The 22591-nt window shown below is 40.3% G+C and overlaps 2 protein-coding genes across 3 annotated transcripts; one reads left to right on the forward strand and one right to left on the reverse strand.

Moving 5' to 3' along the window:
- Positions 1-67: 67 nt before the first annotated feature.
- On the reverse strand, positions 68-12577 carry arhgef5 (Rho guanine nucleotide exchange factor (GEF) 5). Of its 2 annotated transcripts, none has more exons than XM_054621573.1 (15): positions 12072-12577; positions 8407-11517; positions 7026-7071; positions 6682-6731; positions 5376-5740; positions 4189-4349; positions 3925-4077; positions 3706-3835; positions 3497-3571; positions 3307-3396; positions 2449-2591; positions 2163-2306; positions 1986-2056; positions 906-1010; positions 68-774 (listed from the first exon to the last, which is right to left on the reverse strand). In XM_054621573.1, the coding sequence occupies exons 2-15, from the start codon at positions 11495-11497 to the stop codon at positions 632-634; spliced, it is 4767 nt and encodes a 1588-aa protein (XP_054477548.1). In that variant the 5' UTR covers positions 11498-11517; positions 12072-12577; the 3' UTR covers positions 68-631. The 2 variants fall into 2 exon arrangements, with proteins under 2 accessions (XP_054477548.1, XP_054477547.1); XM_054621572.1 differs by having other exon boundaries at positions 7741-11517.
- A 4117-nt stretch (positions 12578-16694) lies between these two features.
- m6pr (mannose-6-phosphate receptor (cation dependent)) lies at positions 16695-22522 on the forward strand. The gene is made up of 7 exons (XM_054621661.1): positions 16695-17018; positions 18047-18219; positions 18439-18608; positions 18844-18953; positions 20207-20337; positions 20427-20553; positions 20650-22522. The coding sequence occupies exons 1-7, from the start codon at positions 17013-17015 to the stop codon at positions 20770-20772; spliced, it is 840 nt and encodes a 279-aa protein (XP_054477636.1). The 5' UTR covers positions 16695-17012; the 3' UTR covers positions 20773-22522.
- The last annotated feature ends 69 nt before the right edge of the window (positions 22523-22591 follow it).

The raw sequence follows: 22591 nt of genomic DNA on the forward strand, positions 1-22591 counted from the left end.
CTTCAATGGTAAAGGAAATAAGGCACTCTCAATAAGGCATGTATATCAAATAAGTTATTTACTCCACCAATCTGAATTTATTGAAATGTCTTCACTGTCTCTGTACATCTTTGAATTTTCTTTTTATATTTTGCATGATTTATTTCAGCTCTGTAGGGCCAACTTTACAATAGACCTGCACCATACACTGTTAGACTTTCTCCAGTATACACAAATAATAAACATTTTCCAAGCACAGAATTGTTTGGGAAAAAAAGCGATTTCCCTTTAAAAACATTTTCACTTATAACAACAGTTTATGTAATACAGCACACTCAATGATTGTAATGTACTGTAGATAACACTTAATAGAGTCACAATGTCCTTAATGTCTTTTAGGCAGGCCTCAGCAGTTCACAGATTGCTTTAACAGCAATATATCGTACCACCGGGTGAAACAAGTGACACCCAATGCTACATTGAGATGCATTCCTACAGTTTCTCAGTTGCTGCACTGTTGTGAAATTTATTTTATGCCCCATTTGGGGCACTTAATGTCCATAGTCCAGTTTCCAGCAGTTTGTAGCAGATAACAGAGTTTTAATCTTTACGGTTCATCCAGGACTCCTCTTTATTTAGTCGGAGCAGCCGGTCAAACAGCAGCTGTGGCAGTTGTCAGTTTGAGGGCATCTTCCAGGTTGCGTTGCTGGACTCTCGAGTTGGTTATCGTTTCCAAATGGGACTCGGGCACCCACCCACGATGCCGATCAGAAAGTCTGGTCCCCTCTACCCAATCTGGGAGGAAAATAGAATCCAACAAGAATTGTATTAAAGCTTATTGCTTTTCATACCAGGCTGCATGTATTACATAGGTGAATCCCACTTTCCACAAGGGAATGATAAATAATGTAGTGTGATGATCTTACGGTCACTGCTTTGTTGGTGCACTAAAATGATATCAGCTTTTTCCAACGACAGCTCATCAGGCTGCTGGGAAACAATAGCTCGGATACACTGCATCTGTTTAAAATCTGTATGGAGACAAGATGAGAGAAGTCAGAACTACAGTCATAAAGAATCATCGGTCAATAACGCAAACTATGTAATGCTCAGATAGTGAACCAGGGCCTGCGAAATTCTGTGGTTAGTACATTGAGTTTATGTGAAATCATGTCATTCCAAGCAGAGCTCCACCCAACATCCACCTGACTTGAGGTTTAATAAGCCAGGGTTATTGAAAACACCTGTGTGTGCGGCTTTTAACACATGCCATGCATTCATGGAAACAAAGTCAGATTTCTTTTTAGAATTCCACATCGGTCTGTTTCATTATAAGCAGTAATAAGTGAGACTCTCCAACACAGTGGCACTCAGTTATGGTTAATTGAAGCCAAATTATTATTTTTTTCTAATGGAAGTTCAATGTATTTCCCTGCAGCTCAAAAGGTGTACATACTATGAGCACTACATTTTCCTTCTTTGCCATATGCCATGTATTCACAATTTTAACAGTTGAATCACATCACTATTTTTCCCCCAAAATTCCTCAATACAATCTTTCAGTGGGCAGTGTTTACATGCCATGTGACCTCTTGATAAGTTTTAACTTGAACATCTGTCGTCATTACACTTTATACCCTGATGAAAGAGGTTTTAGTCAAAACGCATTGGTTTTATCCATGAGTTGAGAAAGTATTTTTAACTTGCAATCAGAGTGCCTCGGGTGCTTTTTAGACTGCCAACCTCACCATGGACTTCCTTTCAAAGTAAGCTGGACAATCACTGTTTAATTCTTATGATACTATCTTTTACTTTGTAACTTTCATGAGACAACGCACCTGTTGCTGAGGACGACTTGAAATTAAGTCTTTAGAGTTTGAAATCTAAACTTACAACTCACAATAAAGTAACACATTGAGTGTTTATTATGTAGAGAACGAGTGAAGTAAAAGGTGGTTTCAACAGCTTAGCATTTTGCATTGTCTAAACTAAGTAGCACACTTCACCTTGTGCAGCAGAAAAATCTATTTCAGGATGAGGCCGAGAAAGAGCAGATATCCAACGTAGCTTATCACTCCTGAAGAAAGAAAAAGCAAGGACGAGTTTATCATCTGCCACTTTTTCCACTTTGTGACGTGACAAACGACACACAGTCATCCCCTGCTAGGGTCTCAGTCTCTTACTGTGTGTCGGTCCGTAGCAGCAGGGCTCTGTGTGTCATGTGCAGCCGGAACAGGTTCTTCTGCAGGGAGTGGAGTTTGACACGACAGTTCTCGGCACGCAGGTCTGATACAGGAGAATGGTCTATTACTGTGAACCTTCCCCCTCTGGAAGCAACGAAAGCACAACAGATAAATGAGATGGCGGAAGGAAAGACTGTGATAAGATTGAAGGGATGATGAAAGACTGCGGACATGAGGAAAACAGGATGTAGTAAATGGGATTATTCAAACATGTTTGTTGACTCACTCTTTTTGTAGTGAAAGTAGCAAGTAGTCATTGAATAGGTGCAAATAAACATTCCTCTCCGTCTCCTTTAGAGAGAAATCCATCAGCTCGGTGATTGGCCCTTCCCGCACCAGCCTCCGAGACTGACTGATCAGAGGAAGAGTCTGTAACGACAAACACACACACAGAAAACAGAGACACAAAGACATCATTTAATTATTATTTTGGAGCATGAAAGTAAAATTTTCAGACTGGAAATAGAACTTTGACAAAATGATCTTAACTCAAGCTCTGTTTCTTGGGCTTTCAACCACATCTCTTGGTCAGTTGTATATTTGTCATATATATATATATATATGACCCCTTGTTATCACATGACTACAGATCATGGGATGCCAACTGAGCTGTCTCCATGGCAACTGATTGAACTCCATACACAGATGAAGACTTGTGGTTGAAAAGCTAGTAAGTGGCCCTTGAGTTAAGATCATTTGGCCACATGTTTTGTTTTGTTGAGAATTACGTAAACATCACTAAAAACATTACTCATACTAATACTAATTAGTGCTGGAAATTATGACTAAATTAAACTTCATGATATAAACTTTTTGTACAACATTGATATATGATGATATGGCACAAATATGCAAAATAAAATGTTGAATAATTGTTTTCCAATGAAATTAATTATGTAAATCAGTTTATAAAATTAAACTCAACACTAATAAAATAAATCCTCAATTATTTTCTTAGTTTTTAATTACAGTTTGCATGAAATCAGTCATGTTATGATCATATCATGATCATATCATGATCATATCATGATCATATCATCACAATGTAATCCCATTGATTATGTCCCCAGAAGCCATTACTTACCCTGCATTCAAAGTCCACCTTAGCACTGAGAGAGACCAGTGACTCGATGCTTTTCATCTGAGTGATGCTGTCGTTACTCTCTTTAATCAGCTAAAGGAGAGATAAATCAAAGAAAAGATGAGAGAAGTTTTACACCATCAAGATATCCAAGATATTTGTAGTAAAAGTGTAAAGAGGATGTTTACTGTACCTTTTCCAGAAGTTTTAAAGATTTGATGGCTTGAGTCGCCTCTTCAGTACCAGGTGTTGTTCTCTTTACAATGTTCTGGACAGAAACAGTGTGTTTAAGTATTAAAGTGAGGAACAAACAAATGAACCATCAAGCTTTGCTGTTTCAGAAATTCACACTCACTTCACACACACACACACACACACACACACACACACACACACACACACCTGGACCAGCAGCTTAATTCTTGTGATCCTCTGGAAGGGAAGGACGAGGAATGAACGGAGAGGAAGCCTCTGACAAACAGGACTCCTCTCTATTTTCTCCACAACCCGCCTGAATCCTTGATTCTCATTCCTGTGGAAAAATGTAAAATTAAATACAGAAAAAGATAAAAACAGAAAAAAGACGATAGCTGAACAGAAAAGCTTGACTGAGTGACTTACATGAGTCTCTGGTAGGTGGCGTCCTGATAGGACTGGTTGGTGAGGTAGGGGACATAAACCATTTTGAAGCGCTGACAGTGCCGAGCGATGATATCACACACGGTGAAGTTTATGATGTCAGTTTCCACCCGTTCCTCCAACTTTGATAAAAAACTGAAACAAAAATCAAGAAATATTCTAAGTTTATTTCTTCCACAGATTTGAGTCATTTTACCTGCACATGACATTCATGTATTTTTTTAAATTTATTTTAATGTTTCTGACCTGTTGCTGATGGCACGAACATCTGCAAGCCGCGAGAACAGCCAGTTCCTATCCTGAGTAGTCAACAGCGCCCCCAGCTGTTTGCACTTCACAAAGTGTTCCACAACAATGTCCAAACTCCGGCAGTAGGAGGCTTCTGAGGTTACGACCTCAAATCTCACCTAGAAGGAAAAATACATTAGAAAAGATGAAAACACCGAGTCAGCTAACAAGCACAGTGTTGCAAGTTATTTACAGGCTCGTGGTAATTTGACAAGGATGTGACTAACTAAGATTTCACAATGAGTGTAAGTGTTACAAAGACTTTTTTTTCAAGTTCAGAAGGAAACACCTTCAATACCAGAGAAAAACAACATGCATAGGCAATCGCCTCTTCTGGCAGGAGACACTCGTCTGCCAATAAAAAGTGGATCAATGGGAGGGTAATTCTGCGATTTGGCAAGACTGAATGTGGGAGGCAAGAACTGTGAAAAGCTTATTCATGAGAGTCGTGTCATTTCACAGAAGTCACCATGCAATTATAAGAAATATATAAGAAAGAATAGAGAAGCTGCTGATGTGAAATGACGCCCGAAAACATTCTGGTCATTATGGTGTAGGTGGTAAATAAGTGTGAAGAAGTGAATCTCTAAAACTATAGAAAACAAATGCATTTCAAAAGTTATCAGATATTTGACAGATTAATTTGTTGTTTAAGAGTTTCACTTCCCAAATGTTTTGGATCGTCAGATCACATCAGCAGCTTTTCTATCGTTTCATTAATTTTTCATATCATCGAGGTGAGAATGTTGTGCCAGTAACTTTGCAGAAAATGAAACAGAAACCTTGACACTGATTCTTACACTAGCTTCTTAATATTTACTTTACATAATAAGGAACAATATTAGCACCTCTAATGAAAAAATCTTATCTAATCAAGATCAAAATCCGTCACGGAAGCTGGTTTAAAGAGAGCGCTAATCATTGTGTTGTTTTTTTTGCCTGGAAAATTCTCCAGAATTTCACTGAGGTATGACTGTTGTGCTAGTAACAGTCCAAAGAAACGCAAATGCCTGAGGTAGTTGGCTGACTGAAGTTTCTGGCACAAAGTTCTTACTTCAATAAAATCCTTCATACTAGCTGTATGAAAACCTTCTTCCATCAAATGGTGACTAGACTTTCATTTGTGCAGTAGGACAACGTTTTACCTCCTGAAGTCGTCTCTGGTCCTCTGTGAGCTCCTCCAGCTCAGCACTGTTCCTCACCCCCGGCAGCTCCCGCCACAGAGAGTGTGAGAGAGAGACAGACAGACGTGGGGAGGAAGGCCTGCCTTCACTCTTGGGTGGCTCAGGGAGAGGCAAGCTTTTGGCACTGGTGACGGAGCCCGTGTGGGACAAGGAGTGAGGGTGCGGGACAGGAGGGAGGGGAGGAAGAGGTCTGCGTGCAGGAGGGGGTGAGGGAGCAGGAGACCGGACAGTGTCCTCACACACTGAGATGGCATCGGAGCGAGCCTGACGCAGGATCTCAAAGTTCTGGGCGGCCTCGTTGTACTGCTGGTAGAGCTGGGCAGCATCTGGGAGAAAGAGAGACAGGGAAAGACAACGGAAGAGAAGAGAAAACGACAGAGAAAGAAAATTGAACAATAAAGGCAGCAAAGGAACAAGAAAAGAGAGAGAAACAGGAACAATTTTAGCCCAAGAGGAGTTGTTTGCATTTAACATTCCTTTTACATATACTTCTCGGAATGCAAAGTTGCAGCAGCATCTGTTTTTGTGCCAAGTTAGGATATATTAATACTTGCAGAAACCTGTCTCTGGCTTGCACAGACACACATGCAATCACATACCCGACACACACACACACACACACACACACACACACACACACACACACACACACACACACACACACACACACACACACACACACACACACACACACACACACACACACACACACACACACACACACACACACACACACACACACACACACACACACACACACACACACACACACACACACCTGCCCCATTTTTCACAATATTCATGTGAATCATAGGCCTAGGGACCCGCTGCCATTTGAGGTTGTTTAAAACATCATTTTAAAATGGTTTGAGCCAACAGTGGACTTTGGTTTCATTTGTGCGTTTCATTTGAATTCGCAACATGTTCAGAGTGAGAGATAAACAGTTGGGGAGCATGTATTCACTCAGAGGTGAATCACACACACTGAGGGGAAATGCTCAACCGCGTCATGATTTTCCCGACCACAGCCTGAGTAGATCTAATCTGCAGACACGTCACTGTGTCCTATATATGGCCATTTCTAATAATCAACACTGACATTTACCATAAAACAAAAGTGTTGGTGAAAAAATTATTAAATAAAAAAGTTTTGAAAATAGGTGGTAATGAACCTGTTATGTTTGATATGTGCATACAGAGTTCATATAATATTTTTTAGCTGCATGACATAAATGAAACAGAAATAAAAGGGGTAAAAGGCACTCACTGAAAAACCTTGAATTCCTTTTCCGTCTGTCGATTGTGTCCAAAACATTCCTACAGTGCAAAGAAAGAGTCACACGAAGAAAAATGTATTTATAACCATAAAGTCTGGTAGACAGAGTTGACTAAACTGTCTAAACTGCTTTTTAGTGTGGAACATTTGTATTGAATATACAGAAATAGGACTGTACAGAGTGATTCAAATTACTTCCATTTGCTAAACTATGAGAGTTTTTTATATTAAAGGACAATCAACCATATAACCCTAAACTTAAATCAAATCATCTGACACATCTAGACCACTACTGTCTTTTAACATGTGGTATGTGTGTGATTTGTTTCACTCACCTCAGCTCTACTTCTCCCCAGCTTTTGCTTCGATCATCCTCATCATCTGAAATAAAAAAGTATCCATTCGTCGAAACATTATACAACAGCATGCTTGCGCTATATTCTAATTAACTGACTATGAACTCCAGTGGCAGTTTGGATGAATGAATAAAAACAAAAATAAATAAATAGGTAATAAATAAAATAAATAATTGTTAGTTAGTTAGTAACCCTGCTCCAAAAAGCATTACAGAATAGATGGATTAATGTTTCCAAAAGTCATGCTTCTCTTGTTATGTCTCAAAGCAGAATCAACTCGAGTCTTTCAGCTCATGCTACTGGTTTTTCCTCCCCCTCCATTGATCTCCGCCCACTACCTGTCCTCCTCAACACTGTGACGCAGTTTGATGTAATGTGATCAGATCAGCAAACTGATGATGTCTTTTAGCTGAGTTTTCCGCTCAGAATTTGGGTTCTGTGATTAATTTGACGACAAAAAAAGGATGCAAGAAACTCCCAGACAGTAAAACAGGAAATGAGTAGAAGATTGTCTCTGATTAAAGTTGTCTGTGTGTTAAAATCAAATGTTGGCTTCATTTAAAGGTTACTTCCTCTGAGGGCAGTCGTGTCTGAAATACAACCTGAAGAGATACATTAATTTTTTTTGAATGCTGATTGATGAGAAACAAGACAGATGCAGTCAGTGCCTCCCTCCTCCATCTTCTTTTTTTACCTGTTGTAGAGAATATTCTGGTTCTGCGATCCCTTCCACCACTTCCTTCTCCTTCTCCTTCTCCTTCTTCTTCAGCTTCTACAAGCTCTCCATTCCTTCTTTCAGTGGTTTTACGGATTCCCCTTCTTCGAAAGCGAGCCAAATCTCGGAAACTGCAGCTGTTCGACAGAGTCCCCCCTGCTATTTTCTTTTCTGTGAACACCTCTCCCTCTCCCACCTCCTCTACAGTACCCCTCTCCTCAGCTTCCTCTCCCTGCCTCTCCTCTTCACTCCCACCCATTGTGTCTTCCAGCTCCTGGCCACCCTCTCCCCCTCTGGAGGGAACGAGGAGGTCAGACTCTGACTCATAATTAAGAATGGGGCAGCTGTTTGGCTTGTACAGCGTGTTGCTCACAGATAAATACATCTCAACCTCCTTCTCCCTTCTTGCTTCTTTTTCCATTTCTGATAATTTAGCCTCATCACCCACCTCTTCGCTAAGTTTCTCCTCTACAGCCGCCTCTTCTAACTGAAGGTGACCAGACGTTTCGGATTCTTTCTCCAAACTGTGATCCTCCTTCCCTTCTGTGTCTAACAGTGTGTCAGCATGAGTGTATGTAGGTGTGTCACCACCATGCATAGCAGTGAACTGGTCAGCATGCATGTCATTTTGGCTCTGCCCCATACCTCTCAGTCCCTCCACCTCCAACGGCTCTTCCTCCTCCAGCTCTGGCTCTGAGTGCAGTTCGTCAGTTCCCAACATAACAACAGGCACCTTTACAGTCACCTGTGCAGCCTCCTCCTCCTGTTGTTTGTCGCTCTTAATCTCTGTCTTGCACTGGTCGACCCCTTGGTTTCCTCCATCATCTGCATTAGGCTCATCAACAATATGTTCCTCTGAGCGGCCCAGGATCTCCCGCACTACATCTTTGGCCCATTTGAGGTGGGGGGCTTGGGAATGCCGCTTGGGCTCTTCAGACATGCTCCATGCCCCGCTCATTCGAATCCGAATGGCCTCCACCTCTTCTGGACTCATTGCTGTGGTGTTAATTCCCTCCAAGATGGGTTGAATCTGTTCCAAATTTACCTGAGAGCAAACATCACCATAGGGATTACTCGGGAGCGGCAAAGTCTGATCCCTCTCTTCTTCCACACCGTCTCTATTTTTCTCTCTCCACTCTATGAGAAGTTTTTCAGTCTTTGAGTCTCTTTTAATCGTCCCTATTTCGGCGTACGGGGGCTCAACTTTGCTCCTCATTCCCACTGACGAGGCTCTGTATCTGACATCGTGTTCAGTTGTTTCTCCTGTGGCTGGCCTTTCGTCCCTTGGCGTGTCGCCCTCGCTCCTGCTCTTTGTGTTCTTGAAGTTGATGATTGGGCGTTCATCATTTCTCCTCAGTGTCGGATGACGGTCATCATGAGGTTGCTGTGTGGCCTCATCGCTGCAATGATTAGGACTTTCTGCGTTTGGGTTGTCTCTTTCAACACCTTCCATGTGATCAACTTGTGACAGTGACGTCTCTTTGTGTTTTGACCGGGGCAACGTTTGCCCAATCACACAGAAGAGGTACTTGGGCTTCTTCTCCCTCTCCTTCTCATCAACTGCCTCCTCCTTTCCCATTCCCCTCTCCTCGTCTCCCTCGCACCCCTTGACGTCAACAGGTGAGCGGCCATTATATGCACCCTCCCAGAATTCCTGACAGTCCTCAAACTCCTCTTCCTCTCTTCCGTCCTCCTCGTCTCCACTGCTGGACACGGTCACGAAACCGTCCTCTCCTGACAGCATTCGGTGTCTCTCTTGACTCCACCCTTTCTCACTTCCTCCTTCACTCTCAGAGCGGTCAAAATAACCCCTTCCACCCTCTTCCTCTCTGTCACTCTCCTCTGTGTTATCTCTCATGTTCTCTCCCTTTATCCCTCCATCGCGATCAGACATGTGTTCCTTCACTCCCTTATCTACTTCTCTCCACTCTTCACCCACCTCCTCTCCATCTACACTTACACCCTCTGTCTCCCTCTCCATGTCTCCCCTGTGCTCATTTCTCCCTTCATGTCTCTCCCTGTAACTGCTTCGGTCCAAGTTTTTCTCATCTGGTTCCTCTTTTACTCGCCGCCCCTCTCTTTCCCACTCAGCCTGTGACTCCATGCTCCTCTCGTCTTTGCTCCTCCCCTCTCTCCCCCTTGTGTGTCTCTCTCTGTCGACAAACTCTTTACTATTCTTGCCCCTCTGTGGCTCTAACCACATCCTTCTCTGCTCTGTCATCTCTCTCCTGTCTCTCTCTTGCCTCTCGCTTCTTTTGTTCTCCTTTTGTCTTCTTTCAGCAGACGGATTTCTCAGTTTTTCTACGTCTCTGTCACTTTCAGCAGTGCTCTCTCTCCCTGACTCCCTCTCTTCATAACTGTCTCGGCCTCTTCTGTGTCTCATCTCACTCTCCATGTCGCTGCTCCACTCTTCGCTGCTCTGGACTCGTGGCGGGGCCTTAGGAGCCGTCTCATTTTGGCATATGCTTCTAGCCTCTTTCTTACCATCCCACCTTAGATCAACCTCTCTTTCCTTCACTTTCCTGCCTGTCCTCTGCTCGTACTGTTTGTATCTGTCTCCCTCTCTCCTGTCATATTTCAAATCTGTCACATTTTCCTTCCTTCTGTCTCCCTCCCTTACAGCTCGCCGATCAACCTCTCTGTATCTCACCCCATCTTCCTCCCTTCCCTTTTTCCTGGATCGATCCACTTCTCCGTCCCTACCTTTATATCTCTGCCTGTCCTCTTCCCTGTTTCCTCGCCGATCTCCGTCTCTCTCCCTCTGTGTTTTGCCAGTATCGTCCCCCTCACTTCTGCTGTGTTGATATGTCAACTCCTGCTTCTCTTTGTCTCTCACTCTCTCCCTCTTCTGTTCTCTCTCGTCACTGTCTCCTTCACTCCTGGTGTCCCTCCTTCCCTCTCTGCTTTGAGCCTTTTCCCTGTCTCTAGGATTGCGTGGAGAAGGCATCCTGGCCTCCCTCTCTCCCATGTTTGGCCTTGGCTTTTCTCTCTTTCTACCTGCATCTCTCTCTCTTCTGTCCCATGACTCCCCCCTTTCTCTCATCCTGTCTCGAAAACCAACACCTGGCTCCGGATATCTTTCCCTCTTTCGTGATTGCTCATCTTCTACAGGTCTTCCTACAGGGTACTTTCCTTCTTCCTTTCCCCTGCTTCTCATCTCACCTCTTTCCCTCTCTCTGTACCTCTCTCTCTGCCTTGCCCTCTCTCTTTCTCTCTCCCAGTCATCTGGCTCTACTCTTTTCGGCCCATCTCGCTGCCTTCTTTCTCCTCTCTCATCATCCACCTCGGCGGTAGACGGCATTCCTTTACCACGATCTGCGCTTCGTTTTCTCACTCTGGGAAATGTGTCGCCTTTCTTCGTCCCCCTTTCTAGCTCTCTCAAAGTCTCCCTCTCTAGAGTCGACAGCGGCCTCCCGTTCCAGCTTCTGTCATCTCCCTGCCTCCTTTCTCTCTCCCTCCACTCTCTTTCTCCCTCTCTCGGCCGGGGTGCAGGCACTCGGTCTCTTTTGTCATAATATCTCTCCCGTGGGTCCATATCTTTGTATCTTGCTTTGTCCCTCGTTTTCTCCGTTTCTCTCTCCCTCCTCCAGTCTCTCTCTCGCTCCGACTGGGCAGTCATTGCTGGCCTGGGACTTGGATCCCGGGAGATTTTTCCACCTGGCTGAAGCTTGCAGTCAGATGTGTTTATGTTAGATAAAGTGTCAAAGGGGGTGCAGCTGGGCCTTTTGGTCACCATTGTATCATAATTTGGAGAACCTAAAAGAAAGCAACGGTCCACATGGTCAATTTAGCAATCAAGCATTGAGAGTCAAACTATTTTCAGGGCAAAACACTGAAATGCAGGTCAAATTAAGCAACATGGAGAGGTCTGCAACATTTTACATACTAAGAAAATGTCACAGAGTTGAGTTTGAATACTCATAAACTATATTTCTCTAGCGTTACTACTACCTGAACAGTGCTGTGTCTTCAGTCTGCTATAGTCTTATTTTGTCAAATGCACTAAATTGCAGCCTTTGTACTTTAGAGCTAAATATTCTAAGCCAGTGGTTGTATAATAACTTTACAGTAAAGGGTATGCCAGAGAAAAGGTGACACCCTCTTACAGTTCTCTAAGAATGCAGCACAGACTTGCAATGTACAGCATACAAAAAGAAGTCTTTCAGAAAGCGAGGGCCTGTGACACATAGGCACGACATGTAACATGTAAACCATAACTAGGCTGCATCTAAATCTGCTCAAACTAGAAGCAATTTACAGAAGAAGTGTTCATCTGAGTTCATGAAGAAATAAATAGCGAAGCAGCTCACCTGAATGTTGTATCCTGGGGAGTTCTGTAGACTCCCCCTGGGTCCAGCTCAGCTCAAAAGCATAGGATTGCACAACACACAATAATTAATTCCCTGTTTTCACATTGTCTAGCTCACAACGCGAATGTCCTCCATTTTCAAATCAATCAAAGCTGCCCTTTCCTCTCAATTCTTTAGCTCTTGTGAAAAACTTAATGTTTACGCTTGAGCTCTCCTTGTTTTTCTCTCTTGCTGCCTCTCTCTCTCTGTCTCGCCCCACCTCCCCTCCTTCTTCAAATTCCCAAACAAGTTTCAACAGATTGACACTTATCTTTCCCCTCCTCCTTCTCTCTGTCTTGTCCTCCCTTTGGCTGTTGCTGAACAGGGAGATCTTCTAATAAATCAAGCAAAAGTCTGTCGAGCCTGTCCACTACTTTAGTCCCCTTTACTGCTGATGTGGAAGCCTGTGTGGGCCCCCGCTGGCAAAATAAAGCACAAAACTCTCTCCTCTCTCCTGCCCCATTCCTCTCTCGTGAAACACAGGAAGTACACCTCCTTCGTGTCTCTGTCTTGGAGCACTGATTGGTTGTTTTGGAGTAGCCAGGTGTGTCTGCACAACACACACAGCCAGGTAAGGCAAGGTCTGAGATAACACAAGGGAGAGAGGGGGGAGGGGAGACAGAAAGTGAGATTTGAGCACACACAAAGTTTGGTGGAAAAGTCACTCAGGCCCATAAAAACTTCCCTACATTCCCATGACAGGTAGTAAAGAGAGGGGAGAAAGGGATATACAAACCGTTTCTTATGATAAAAAAATATTAAGCAATCACAGAGGAGGAAACCAAGGGAAGGGCATTTACGAGCGTGATCTGTGAATGATTTGTTTAACAATGAGTGTTTTACTAAGTTGAGTGCTGAAGTGAGCACCACAGCTCTTTCATTAACATTATCAAATAAAGACAATAAGACTGATACCACTTTCACATTCACTTGTGCCTTTGTTTTGTTGCACTTCTCAGGTTTTCTTTCACGTTACCGTCACTTACTTAATTACATACATTTACAGACTTTCTCATTCAGATTTGTACTGAATTTTAATTGATATTACAGAATATTAAAATTATTTTTAATTTTCAAGCTGCAAGCTTATTAGATACCTCTACCTTAAACTATATCATGTCATATAACAAACCCCTGCAATAAATCTTCACATAATTATTAAAGGGTTCAGTTTTGTTGTAATTAGATGTTATGGTTATGTTGCAGACTTTGTGGTTTGTTAAATTGAATTGCAATTTATACTTCCATTTGCATCAATAAGGGCATTAGTTTTAGCTAAGTCTACCAAATAGCTTGTCAAATGAGTGTGTATGGCTACGTTTTTTTTAAAGAAATAGTTGAACATTTTTGGAGAAACATATTTTGTACATATCTATTATCCACATCTGCTTTCAATGCTCAGGAAAGAAGGTGCTGAAGCCTATCCATTCTGACATTTTAGACATCTCTTGCTTTGTTGCTTATTTTGTCTATAAAAAACGGACGTTGTTTTTAATTTGTAAATGCCATTAAAGTAATTGAAATGAATTGACCTCTCTATAGTATTATAGTAGTACTTTTCTCTTAATGTAAAGATTTTCATTTCTGTTAAAGGTAAGAAGTTAACAATTATGGCAACTTAGGAGGTAAAACAACCTGTACAAACTGAACTCTCTTCCCATGGATTCTGTTCAACTGTTTCCTCATGAAGGAGACTGTTCTCTTAAATACATTGAGCAAACACTCAGGCTACTGATGAATGTTAATCGTCTTTAATCTTATCATTCTAAATACTTCTTTAAATCAATGCAAACTGGGTTAAGATTAGAAGAATGTGGGACTGTTTCAGGGAAATCCATCCGATCGGTAACAGGTTAAAGGTCATGTCTTGTATTAAAATTCATGATGATGAATGAAATGTGTATAAAACAAGTTTTGCATCATGTGCTGTGGCTGCACATACTTGCACTCTACTTTGTACACGTACCTTACTTAAATGCAATTCATATTCAAATGATGCTACTTACATGGTTTTATAATAATGTTATTTAATCAGGAACTTTCCTGTGAGAATGAGCACAGCAATATATGATAGCAAAATTATTAGCTTCATAAATATTTGATATTCATGCTGTTTCAGTGACAAAGGACATTCAGATGCCACCATTGCTAGGTACTTTGTTACACAAAATTAGAGAGGTTTTGAATCAACTTTATGATAATTTTGGAGGCTGTAGTTTAGTTTAGTCTGGTTGACATTAAGAGAAGAGGGAAATTAAATCACAACTGTATAAAGTCAGGTGATTGAGTGACATAATTACCAACAATGCAATGAATAAATATATATCATCAATAAAATCACAGGCAAACAAAGTCAAACAACAATGTTGTAAAAAATAAAATACAATGTATAACTGGACAATCATCGCACAGTTCCAAGTGCTCAAAAGCATACTTTTCTTTTTGAAAATATGTTCATTTAGTCTCATAGTCTGCGGCGCTGGTAAAGAGAGAAAATTGTAATATAGTGTCCATGCCAACAATAGGGGCATGGACACCTCTTATTGTAACGCAATAAAATTGAACAACAACACAAACAGCTTTCAAAATGACCAAAAATAAAATCAACACCTCTCTAAAGAAAACAACATTTTAGCCCTCATGGAGTTGTATGGATTGCAGGAATGTTGTATTAAACCACATTAGCTTTAGCTTGGTGTACTTGATAAACTGTGATTGTATGTTGGTACACTTTTATGAAATTGATGGTTAAGGTTGTTGGGGAGCCCTGGATTATTATAGGCTACATAGTGTAGCACCAAAGTCCAACAACATGATAAGATTTTGCTAACAGGACCTCTATATGAAAAGACCAGAATCAAAGTTAAAGCTAGATAACACAGACTTCTATCAATAGTTTTAGCCTTAGTGGCAAAGTCTGTTGGTCAGTCGACCACTTTGTTCCAGACTGAAATATCTTCTAATCTATTTCATGGATTGCCCTAGATCGTGTACAAACATTCATGATTCCCAGACAGTGTATTCTGAGACTGTGGTGTTCTGTAGTGCCAAAATGAGGTTGTGCTCTATATCGCTCCATATAAATTGCACAAATACAACTCCAACATTTCGCCCCCTTTGTTTTTGAGGTGGTCTAGAAGAGGGAACATTTTTACCCTTCACTTTGCAGTGCCCTAAACTAGCGACGTTTTGGCAGGGGGGTATACGACACCCTATCCAGTTTTCATGGTGTTGATTTTTTATTGGACCTGGAGAATGTTAATTGGATAACTTTACTAAATCCAACCTTATAAATAGCAATGCTATAAAGCTCACTGAAATCTAGTTGGCCATTGCTTCAAAAATGTATGGAAATCAGATGTACCTTTCTCAATCTCTTTTTAATCTTGTATTGGGGATGTGATTGAATACCTGATCCTTGGTACGAGATGCTGCCCTGTGTCTCTCAATGTTTGATTAGTTATATCATTTTATTGTCATTGTTGTTTATTTGATTTTAAGTTTGAGTTGTTTGTTTGTTGTCTTGTTGACTTTGTCCTGTTATTTATCATGTAATGGCTACGTACCATGAGTCAATGTGTTTGTCCATAAAAAGCAAAATATAATATTTAAACAAAGAAGATGCCATGCTGAGAGAGAGAGAGAGAGAGAGAGAGAGAGAGAGAGAGAGAGAAAATGATTATTGGGAAAAATAAATGCAAAATCTTTGTTATTTGGTGAAAAGTAAAATCATGCCAAATAATTAATGTTTTTTGTTTTGTGTCCATACCGACTAATTTGCGAATCTAATGTGAATTCGGAAACCCGTTTTTTGTAGGTTTGTACTGTTTTTTGAATATTGTACTTGATCTGAAGATGCATCTTATTAAATAATCAAATATTTGTAGTGGTTTGTGCAGCTTTAACAGAAGCACACAGAGGAAACTGCAGACATGTTCTTCTTCTTTGGGGTTTATTGAACAACGAATTTGCGTATTACCGCCACCAACTGGTTGTGGAGTTGTGGAGTGTGGAACAGTCTTACATTATTGAAAATTAAATAAAAAATATATTTTACAAACGGGCTCACGTTTTCTCAATAATATAAGTTAGTCCAATATACTGATATAGTAGACTATTTGACGAGGCTTACTTCTTGAGTTCTTTTGCAGAATATCTATTAGATCTAAATGTACTTTCATCTTGCTCAGGTTTGTAAATAGCTGCCTTCTTTCTTCTTCATATTGCTGACACTGAACCATCACATGCTCAACATGTTTCCTCGTGGCCAGGGTTATCGCATTAACCCGTATCATGTGTGTTTTACTATTAGTAGCGTACTGCTTAGTCCAGTGGGTCTAAATCTAAGTCCTGCTCTAACTGTTTCATCTTTCCTGGTTCTTCCCACACATCATATTTATCCCACTTTCCTTTGAACTGGATAAAACCATCGTCGTTTCCAACTGTACCCACATGCTTGGCACAATCCTCTGTCTCACTCAACTGTACGTCCTCTGGTCAGCTGATGCATTGTGGGAGGCGGGGCTCAGCCGCAGCTCATTGGTCGCGCTGCATTCGAACGGTCACGTGCGCGCCTGTGTTTAGTTTCACTTCCGCACTCCGCTGCTGCATGGAGCCCGTTAGCCTCTTTGGATGCCACTTTACAATACTTCAGGAAAAACGGGTTTCTAATCCAGGACAGGACAAAGCGTGCGGCTAATAACGTTACTTTAAAACTTACGAGTACATGCACGTGTACTTTTTTTTATTTGCATAACAAAATAGCCGCATTATTGCTTTATTAAAGTCAACCAGGAAGCGAGGTTAGCGCAAGGAAGCTCACTACACAACGGTCTACATGTTTATCTGTTAAACTGGGACTAACAAAGAAGCCTTTCAAGCTTATTCACTGGATAAGAAGTCATGAAGGTAGGTGCACAATGTGGCCTAAAGTCAAACTGTGTTAAGCTTTCCATAGGGGCATTTATATCCGACTGTGTTTCCTCTACTAAAGTTATTGCCTCATGCGCAGACGAGCAGTCCTTTTGCATGCACACACTTTAAAGTATGTGGTTTCATAACTTAATTTCCCAATCAAATGATTTTTGATTTATTGATATAATAATGCATATTGCGCCGCCTACACTTTAAATGGATTTTGTCTAAGAAATGGACAGGACGTTTCTTTCCATTTCTGTTTTTCTGTTGAGGAAGTACATGAATGAGCATGCCTTCCACCATTTATTACACCTTAGTGGTATATGTAATATACTGATGTTGGTTGTTTTCTGGTAAGGCAATAGATCAATATGCACGGAATAGAAAAATATATTTTCTCTGTTTTTGGTTATTCAATGAATTAAATACCTGAGAAATAAAGGTACTTTATCACATTGATTCAAGAATTATATGAAAATTCGATATTACCATAAAACAGTCTTGTTATTTGATTTGCAACTTTGTCCACAAAAGAGATTTCAACAGGATTGGAGCTGCAATTTACTATTACTTTCATATAAGATTCAATTATTTAGCTTGTAGAATAATAATGACAAAAAAGTAACAATGTCCCAGTGCTTAAGGAAGAATTTAAATAGCTTGTTTTGCAATTCTCGCAATTCTTTTGCAATTTTGATTGAAAAATGACTTAAATTATTCATCTGTTATCAAAATAGATGCCCATCAATTGAGTAATTGATTAATTGCCCACTCCGTTCAGCTCTAAAAGTGATAGCTAACATAGAACGACCACATTTATTTTTCTTTGGTTTAAGCTGTATTGAAAAAATCTTTTGGTTAACACTTTATATCATTTCTCATTATATATTTTAATTATATCCAACCCTTATTTCTAATGAATTATAAGTAATATATTTGAGAATTGATTGGTGTTAAATGTAATCAACCTTTTTTCCCAAGTGTCAACTATTTATTTTTTTTTGTAACATCTGTGTTAGGTGGTTTACAGTCACGGTGGAGGGTCCTTCTTGGTGTGGACCCTGGTAGTTCAGCTGGTCCTGTGTGGGAGTGGGGTCTTCAGCACTGACAGCACCAAAAGCTGTAAACTGTTAATCGAGACTGAATCTGAACGCAAAGTCCTCAATCGTCTCGAACCACTTGCCAATAAGAAGTAAGAAAGTGTCTCAGCAGTATTCCTGCCTCTTCGGCCATCAATATGACATTAGATTGTTTTTGGATTTCCTGTTAATCCTGCCCGTCAAAAAACAGCACTAATTGAATATGCAAACCAATCATGACTGAAACGTTTTGCCTGATTGACCTTTTGCTATTCGGTGTTCTTCACTGTCTCACATATTATTAATCGTTTACTTTGTTCTCATGTTGGCAGCTTTACGGCAGTGACCATGGTTGGAACTGAGAGTTACACATATGTGTTCCGGTTGTGTGGAGATGCAGGGAGTGTTCCCGGAGCCGGGGTTATTCAGTATGACAGCAAGAAACCAGAGAGTAAACCGACAATGATTGGCTCGTATAATGCGACGCAGGCCATTGGAGGAAGTAAGTATCTGCAGAATAAAAGGACATCATCACCATCTGTTAATTGGAATCTTAGTTTGTAGCATCAAATTATGTTTTGAGAGACACTATGAGCATAATAAGCCCAAAAATGCTGTAGAATTGTTAACTGTTAAGTATTGAATTATATCTGAACACAAGATTAAACATTTCATCAAGTGCTTTAGATCAGTATTGTGTCTGCATAGTCTATTTTGACACTTTACTGTTCTTGCAGGTGACTGGGTGATGTTGATCTACACAAACGGCGACAAATATGACGCCCACTGTTCCAAGGAAATGAGGAGAGCCATGATCATGATCTCTTGTGACAAGAAAGTGGATGTGGTAAAGGAAACATAGATGGCTTTTGGATCAAACATTTTGTGAAAAGAATGATATCTTCCTAGTGGCCATATTCACAAATATTCTGAGAATACTATCAGAGAGTCATTGCTTAGCAGTGATTTAGGAAACTTCTCAGTACTTAATCTATTTGATATTAACTGGGGAAAATGGCTCAGCTTTCATGAGTTTCTGTGATGTCTGGCTAAGTTTATATAAGCAGGGGCGTGGGTCGGATTGTAAATATACGAACCAGCAAACAATCTGGCATTTTTCCAGTTACCAAATCCTTTAGTGTTGTGATTTCATTATGGCATTTTTGCATTTGGTTGGAGATGTGAGCGCATCTCTAATGAGATTGACCACAAATATTATCGCAGCACAATCTAATATGAAACATGTAATTAACTCACTGTCATTTGGGTTTTAGAGAATATTTCTCCAACCTCTTTGTTTTACCACCATTTTCTACTCTGCTTAAGTAACTCTTGCGCCTTTTTAAAAGTCCTCCTCCCTACTTCTAAGAGTCTTTCCCCTCAACAGCTCTCTTAAGGGATCTTGAATAATTTATTATCTTTACCAGGATTGTGCCGTATATGTTAGGGGGAATTCTTTGAAAAAGTTATAATTCTAAGAATCTTATTAGAATATCGTTACTCGGAGCAACTTCTTGTTCTAGGAAGCTTTATGAATATGGCCCCAGAGGGTTCAAACCAAAAATGTCAATGTGTTCAAAACAAAAAAGGTGAGGGGCTGCGTTTGTAGGGGCAGGTTGCTTCAGGTCCCAGATGACATATGATCCAGGAAGGCATCTTTGAGAAACAGATCCACAAACTCTGCACAGCGATTTATGATACTACGACACACAGTTTTAAAATTCTGTTAATTATCACACTGAGTTTACTCTTCATTTTGTTAACAAGGAAGCCATTAAAATTTCCTTAAATGTTACATATGAATCTACAAGAGAGTGTTCGCATGTGCATTGCAGAATGCTGTTGATGACGTCAGATTGTGTTGTCTAAAATTAGTATCGGGGTCAACTTTTTTTTTGCCGGAGCCCTCTGTGTCCGTACCTCTGCAGTTTATTGAAATAAATGCGTTTATAAAGGTGTTTGTTTTTTTCACACAGTGCAATGCAGGTCTGAAGATGGCCTAATGTTTCTCCTGTGTGACATGTAGTCCTGCACCCCGTCTCCTTTTCTTAGTTTGTGTTGGCTTGTATTAACCTTTGTGTCTCACCATCTCACTCCCAGGGCCAGATGAAGGTGGTGCTGGAGGACAGGCAGAGGTTGCAGGACTGTTTCTACCTCTTTGAACTGGACTCCAGTTTGTTGTGTGAAGTTGTTCAGTCCCAGATCAGCGCTGGCTCCATAATACTCATCATGTGCGTAAATACAGCCTGTTATGACACAAAAACCCTAAACGGTTAAAGCACATGAATGATTAGTGATCACAGACCTTCTCTTCTTTCAGTGGTTTCTGTCTTCTGGCTGTTTATCTCATTGGAGGTTTCCTCTACCAACGACTGATTGTTGGAGCCAAAGGGATGGAGCAATTCCCAAATTATGCTTTTTGGGTGGAAGTTGGCAATATGACAGCGGTAAGCCTACTACATTTGATGCATAACGTCATTAAAACATCATGCTCGTGTGCTTTTTCTTAAATTCATAACAAACTTAACCCCCACTCTTTACAGGATGGATGTGACTTTGTGTGTCGGTCACAAAATCGTGAGGCTGCCCCGGCCTACAGGGGCGTGGCCACAGAGCCTTTAGAAGAGGAGCAAGAGGAGAGAGATGACCACTTACTACCTATGTGACCCAAATACTTCAGAAATGGGACAGAAATTTTCACTGTGTGACACAGTTTACTATTCTCAAGCGGCAGGTTGCTGTTAGACACAAGTCTTGCTTTTTTTTGTTCTGGTTTAGGTTAGGACCTGTCGACACTGCGTGTATTCCAGACTTGTGCCTAGAGCAACGACTGTGTGATCTGCTCGTCACTTACGGGCATGTTACTCCTCGGGCTGACAGACCGGTCTGCTCTTCCTTCCCCATGCTTTTCATTCAGCTGTTTGATGACAAACAAATGAGTGATTTATCCAATATTACAAAGTGACAATAAAGAGTGACATTTCTTCTGTGGAAATCTGGCACAAAAGGGAGCAGTTAAGAAATTGGCTTCCTACCTGATTTAAGCTTAATGTCATATTGCTCATCTTTTTCTGCTTAGGTAATGGTTGACGATTATTTGAAGTTGTTGCACAAGCTGTTTTTCATGGGTCATGGTTGTGCACTGACAGTTGCAGGTTACAAAACACACAAGTGCTTTTGCTTGTGTCATTTGGCTTTAAGTAGTTTGTTTTTTGTATATTGAAAGTGAAAGAAGTAATTTGAGAATGTAACTGTATTATTTTAAGTTCTTTGACTGTGCTTACAGCCTCGATTCACAAGTAGAAATAGCTTTACTGACTTAGATTTTTGGTTGGGCATCTTCCTTTCTCACACTTTATGGGGAAAAGCTTCTATGCTAATATCTTCCTAAAATGCTTCCTGAAAGAAATCCGATCTTGACAGCTTTAACTAACAGTCCTCTTACATATTTATCTGAAAGGTCAACAATGCTGATAAATGAATGCGCTTAACTGACAAATTTGTTCTCTGAAGCAAAGCATCAAAATAATCTAAACTGAATTATATCTTGAATCCCTAATTGTTGCTTATATATGCTACTAGGCAGTGATGAAAAATTAGAAGATATTTATATATGAATTATGCTATTCATAACTTATATCAACAATTTAGATATATATTGGGTATATGTACTTGTATTTAGATGTAATAAATGAACATTGACAGCAAAATACCAATATTAATGATCACAAAACTATTTAATGATGAATATTATAGTGGGTAAACTGGTTTGGATGCTTACAATATAAAACAGACCCAAACATCAGATACACTCCAACATTATAGGAGAAGAGTCGACTGTCTTTTGACCAAATATTCAGGCCGCTTCATGCCTGATGCTTTGCTTTGCTTTATTAGGATTGAGCTGCAATGAATGCACTTAATTTTCAATACACCTCTTATATCAATAGAGTATGGTTGTTAAAATGTTACAGCTCTGAGGATATAAATAACGAAGTTTGTAATATTTTTATTCATTTCAAATGATTAATACTAAGGATTACAGCAGGATTTTTGAACTTTGATGGCTAAATATGATTAGGAACGTTCAGTTGTGAATCAAGTTACACTATTATTGTCAGCGTGAGCACTTATGATTGTTTTGGTTTGTTTCCATCTTTGCTTTTTGTGTTAATCAAGTGGCATTTTTTCTGCTAGGTCCGTGAATCAGCCTCTAGATTAATAAACAGTAATAAAACGTTTGTTTCAAGGACGATTTCAAGCCACTAATGTTTTTTGTTTCTTTTAAGATTCCATAAACAAATAAAGTGTGATACTAGTTTAAGTATGTCCATTGTAGTGGAGAAATTAGTACACACCCAAGTGCACTCACATTTGGAGATTTAATGAATGTAAAATGTTTTAATAAAAACATTTCAAGCAAAACACATTTTAGTAATAATTTATATTTAAATGAACGTTATGGTTAAAAGTTTGGTAATATTG

The sequence above is a fragment of the Anoplopoma fimbria genome, chromosome 20 (assembly GCF_027596085.1).
Source record: "Anoplopoma fimbria isolate UVic2021 breed Golden Eagle Sablefish chromosome 20, Afim_UVic_2022, whole genome shotgun sequence".
Lineage (NCBI taxonomy): Eukaryota > Metazoa > Chordata > Actinopteri > Perciformes > Anoplopomatidae > Anoplopoma > Anoplopoma fimbria.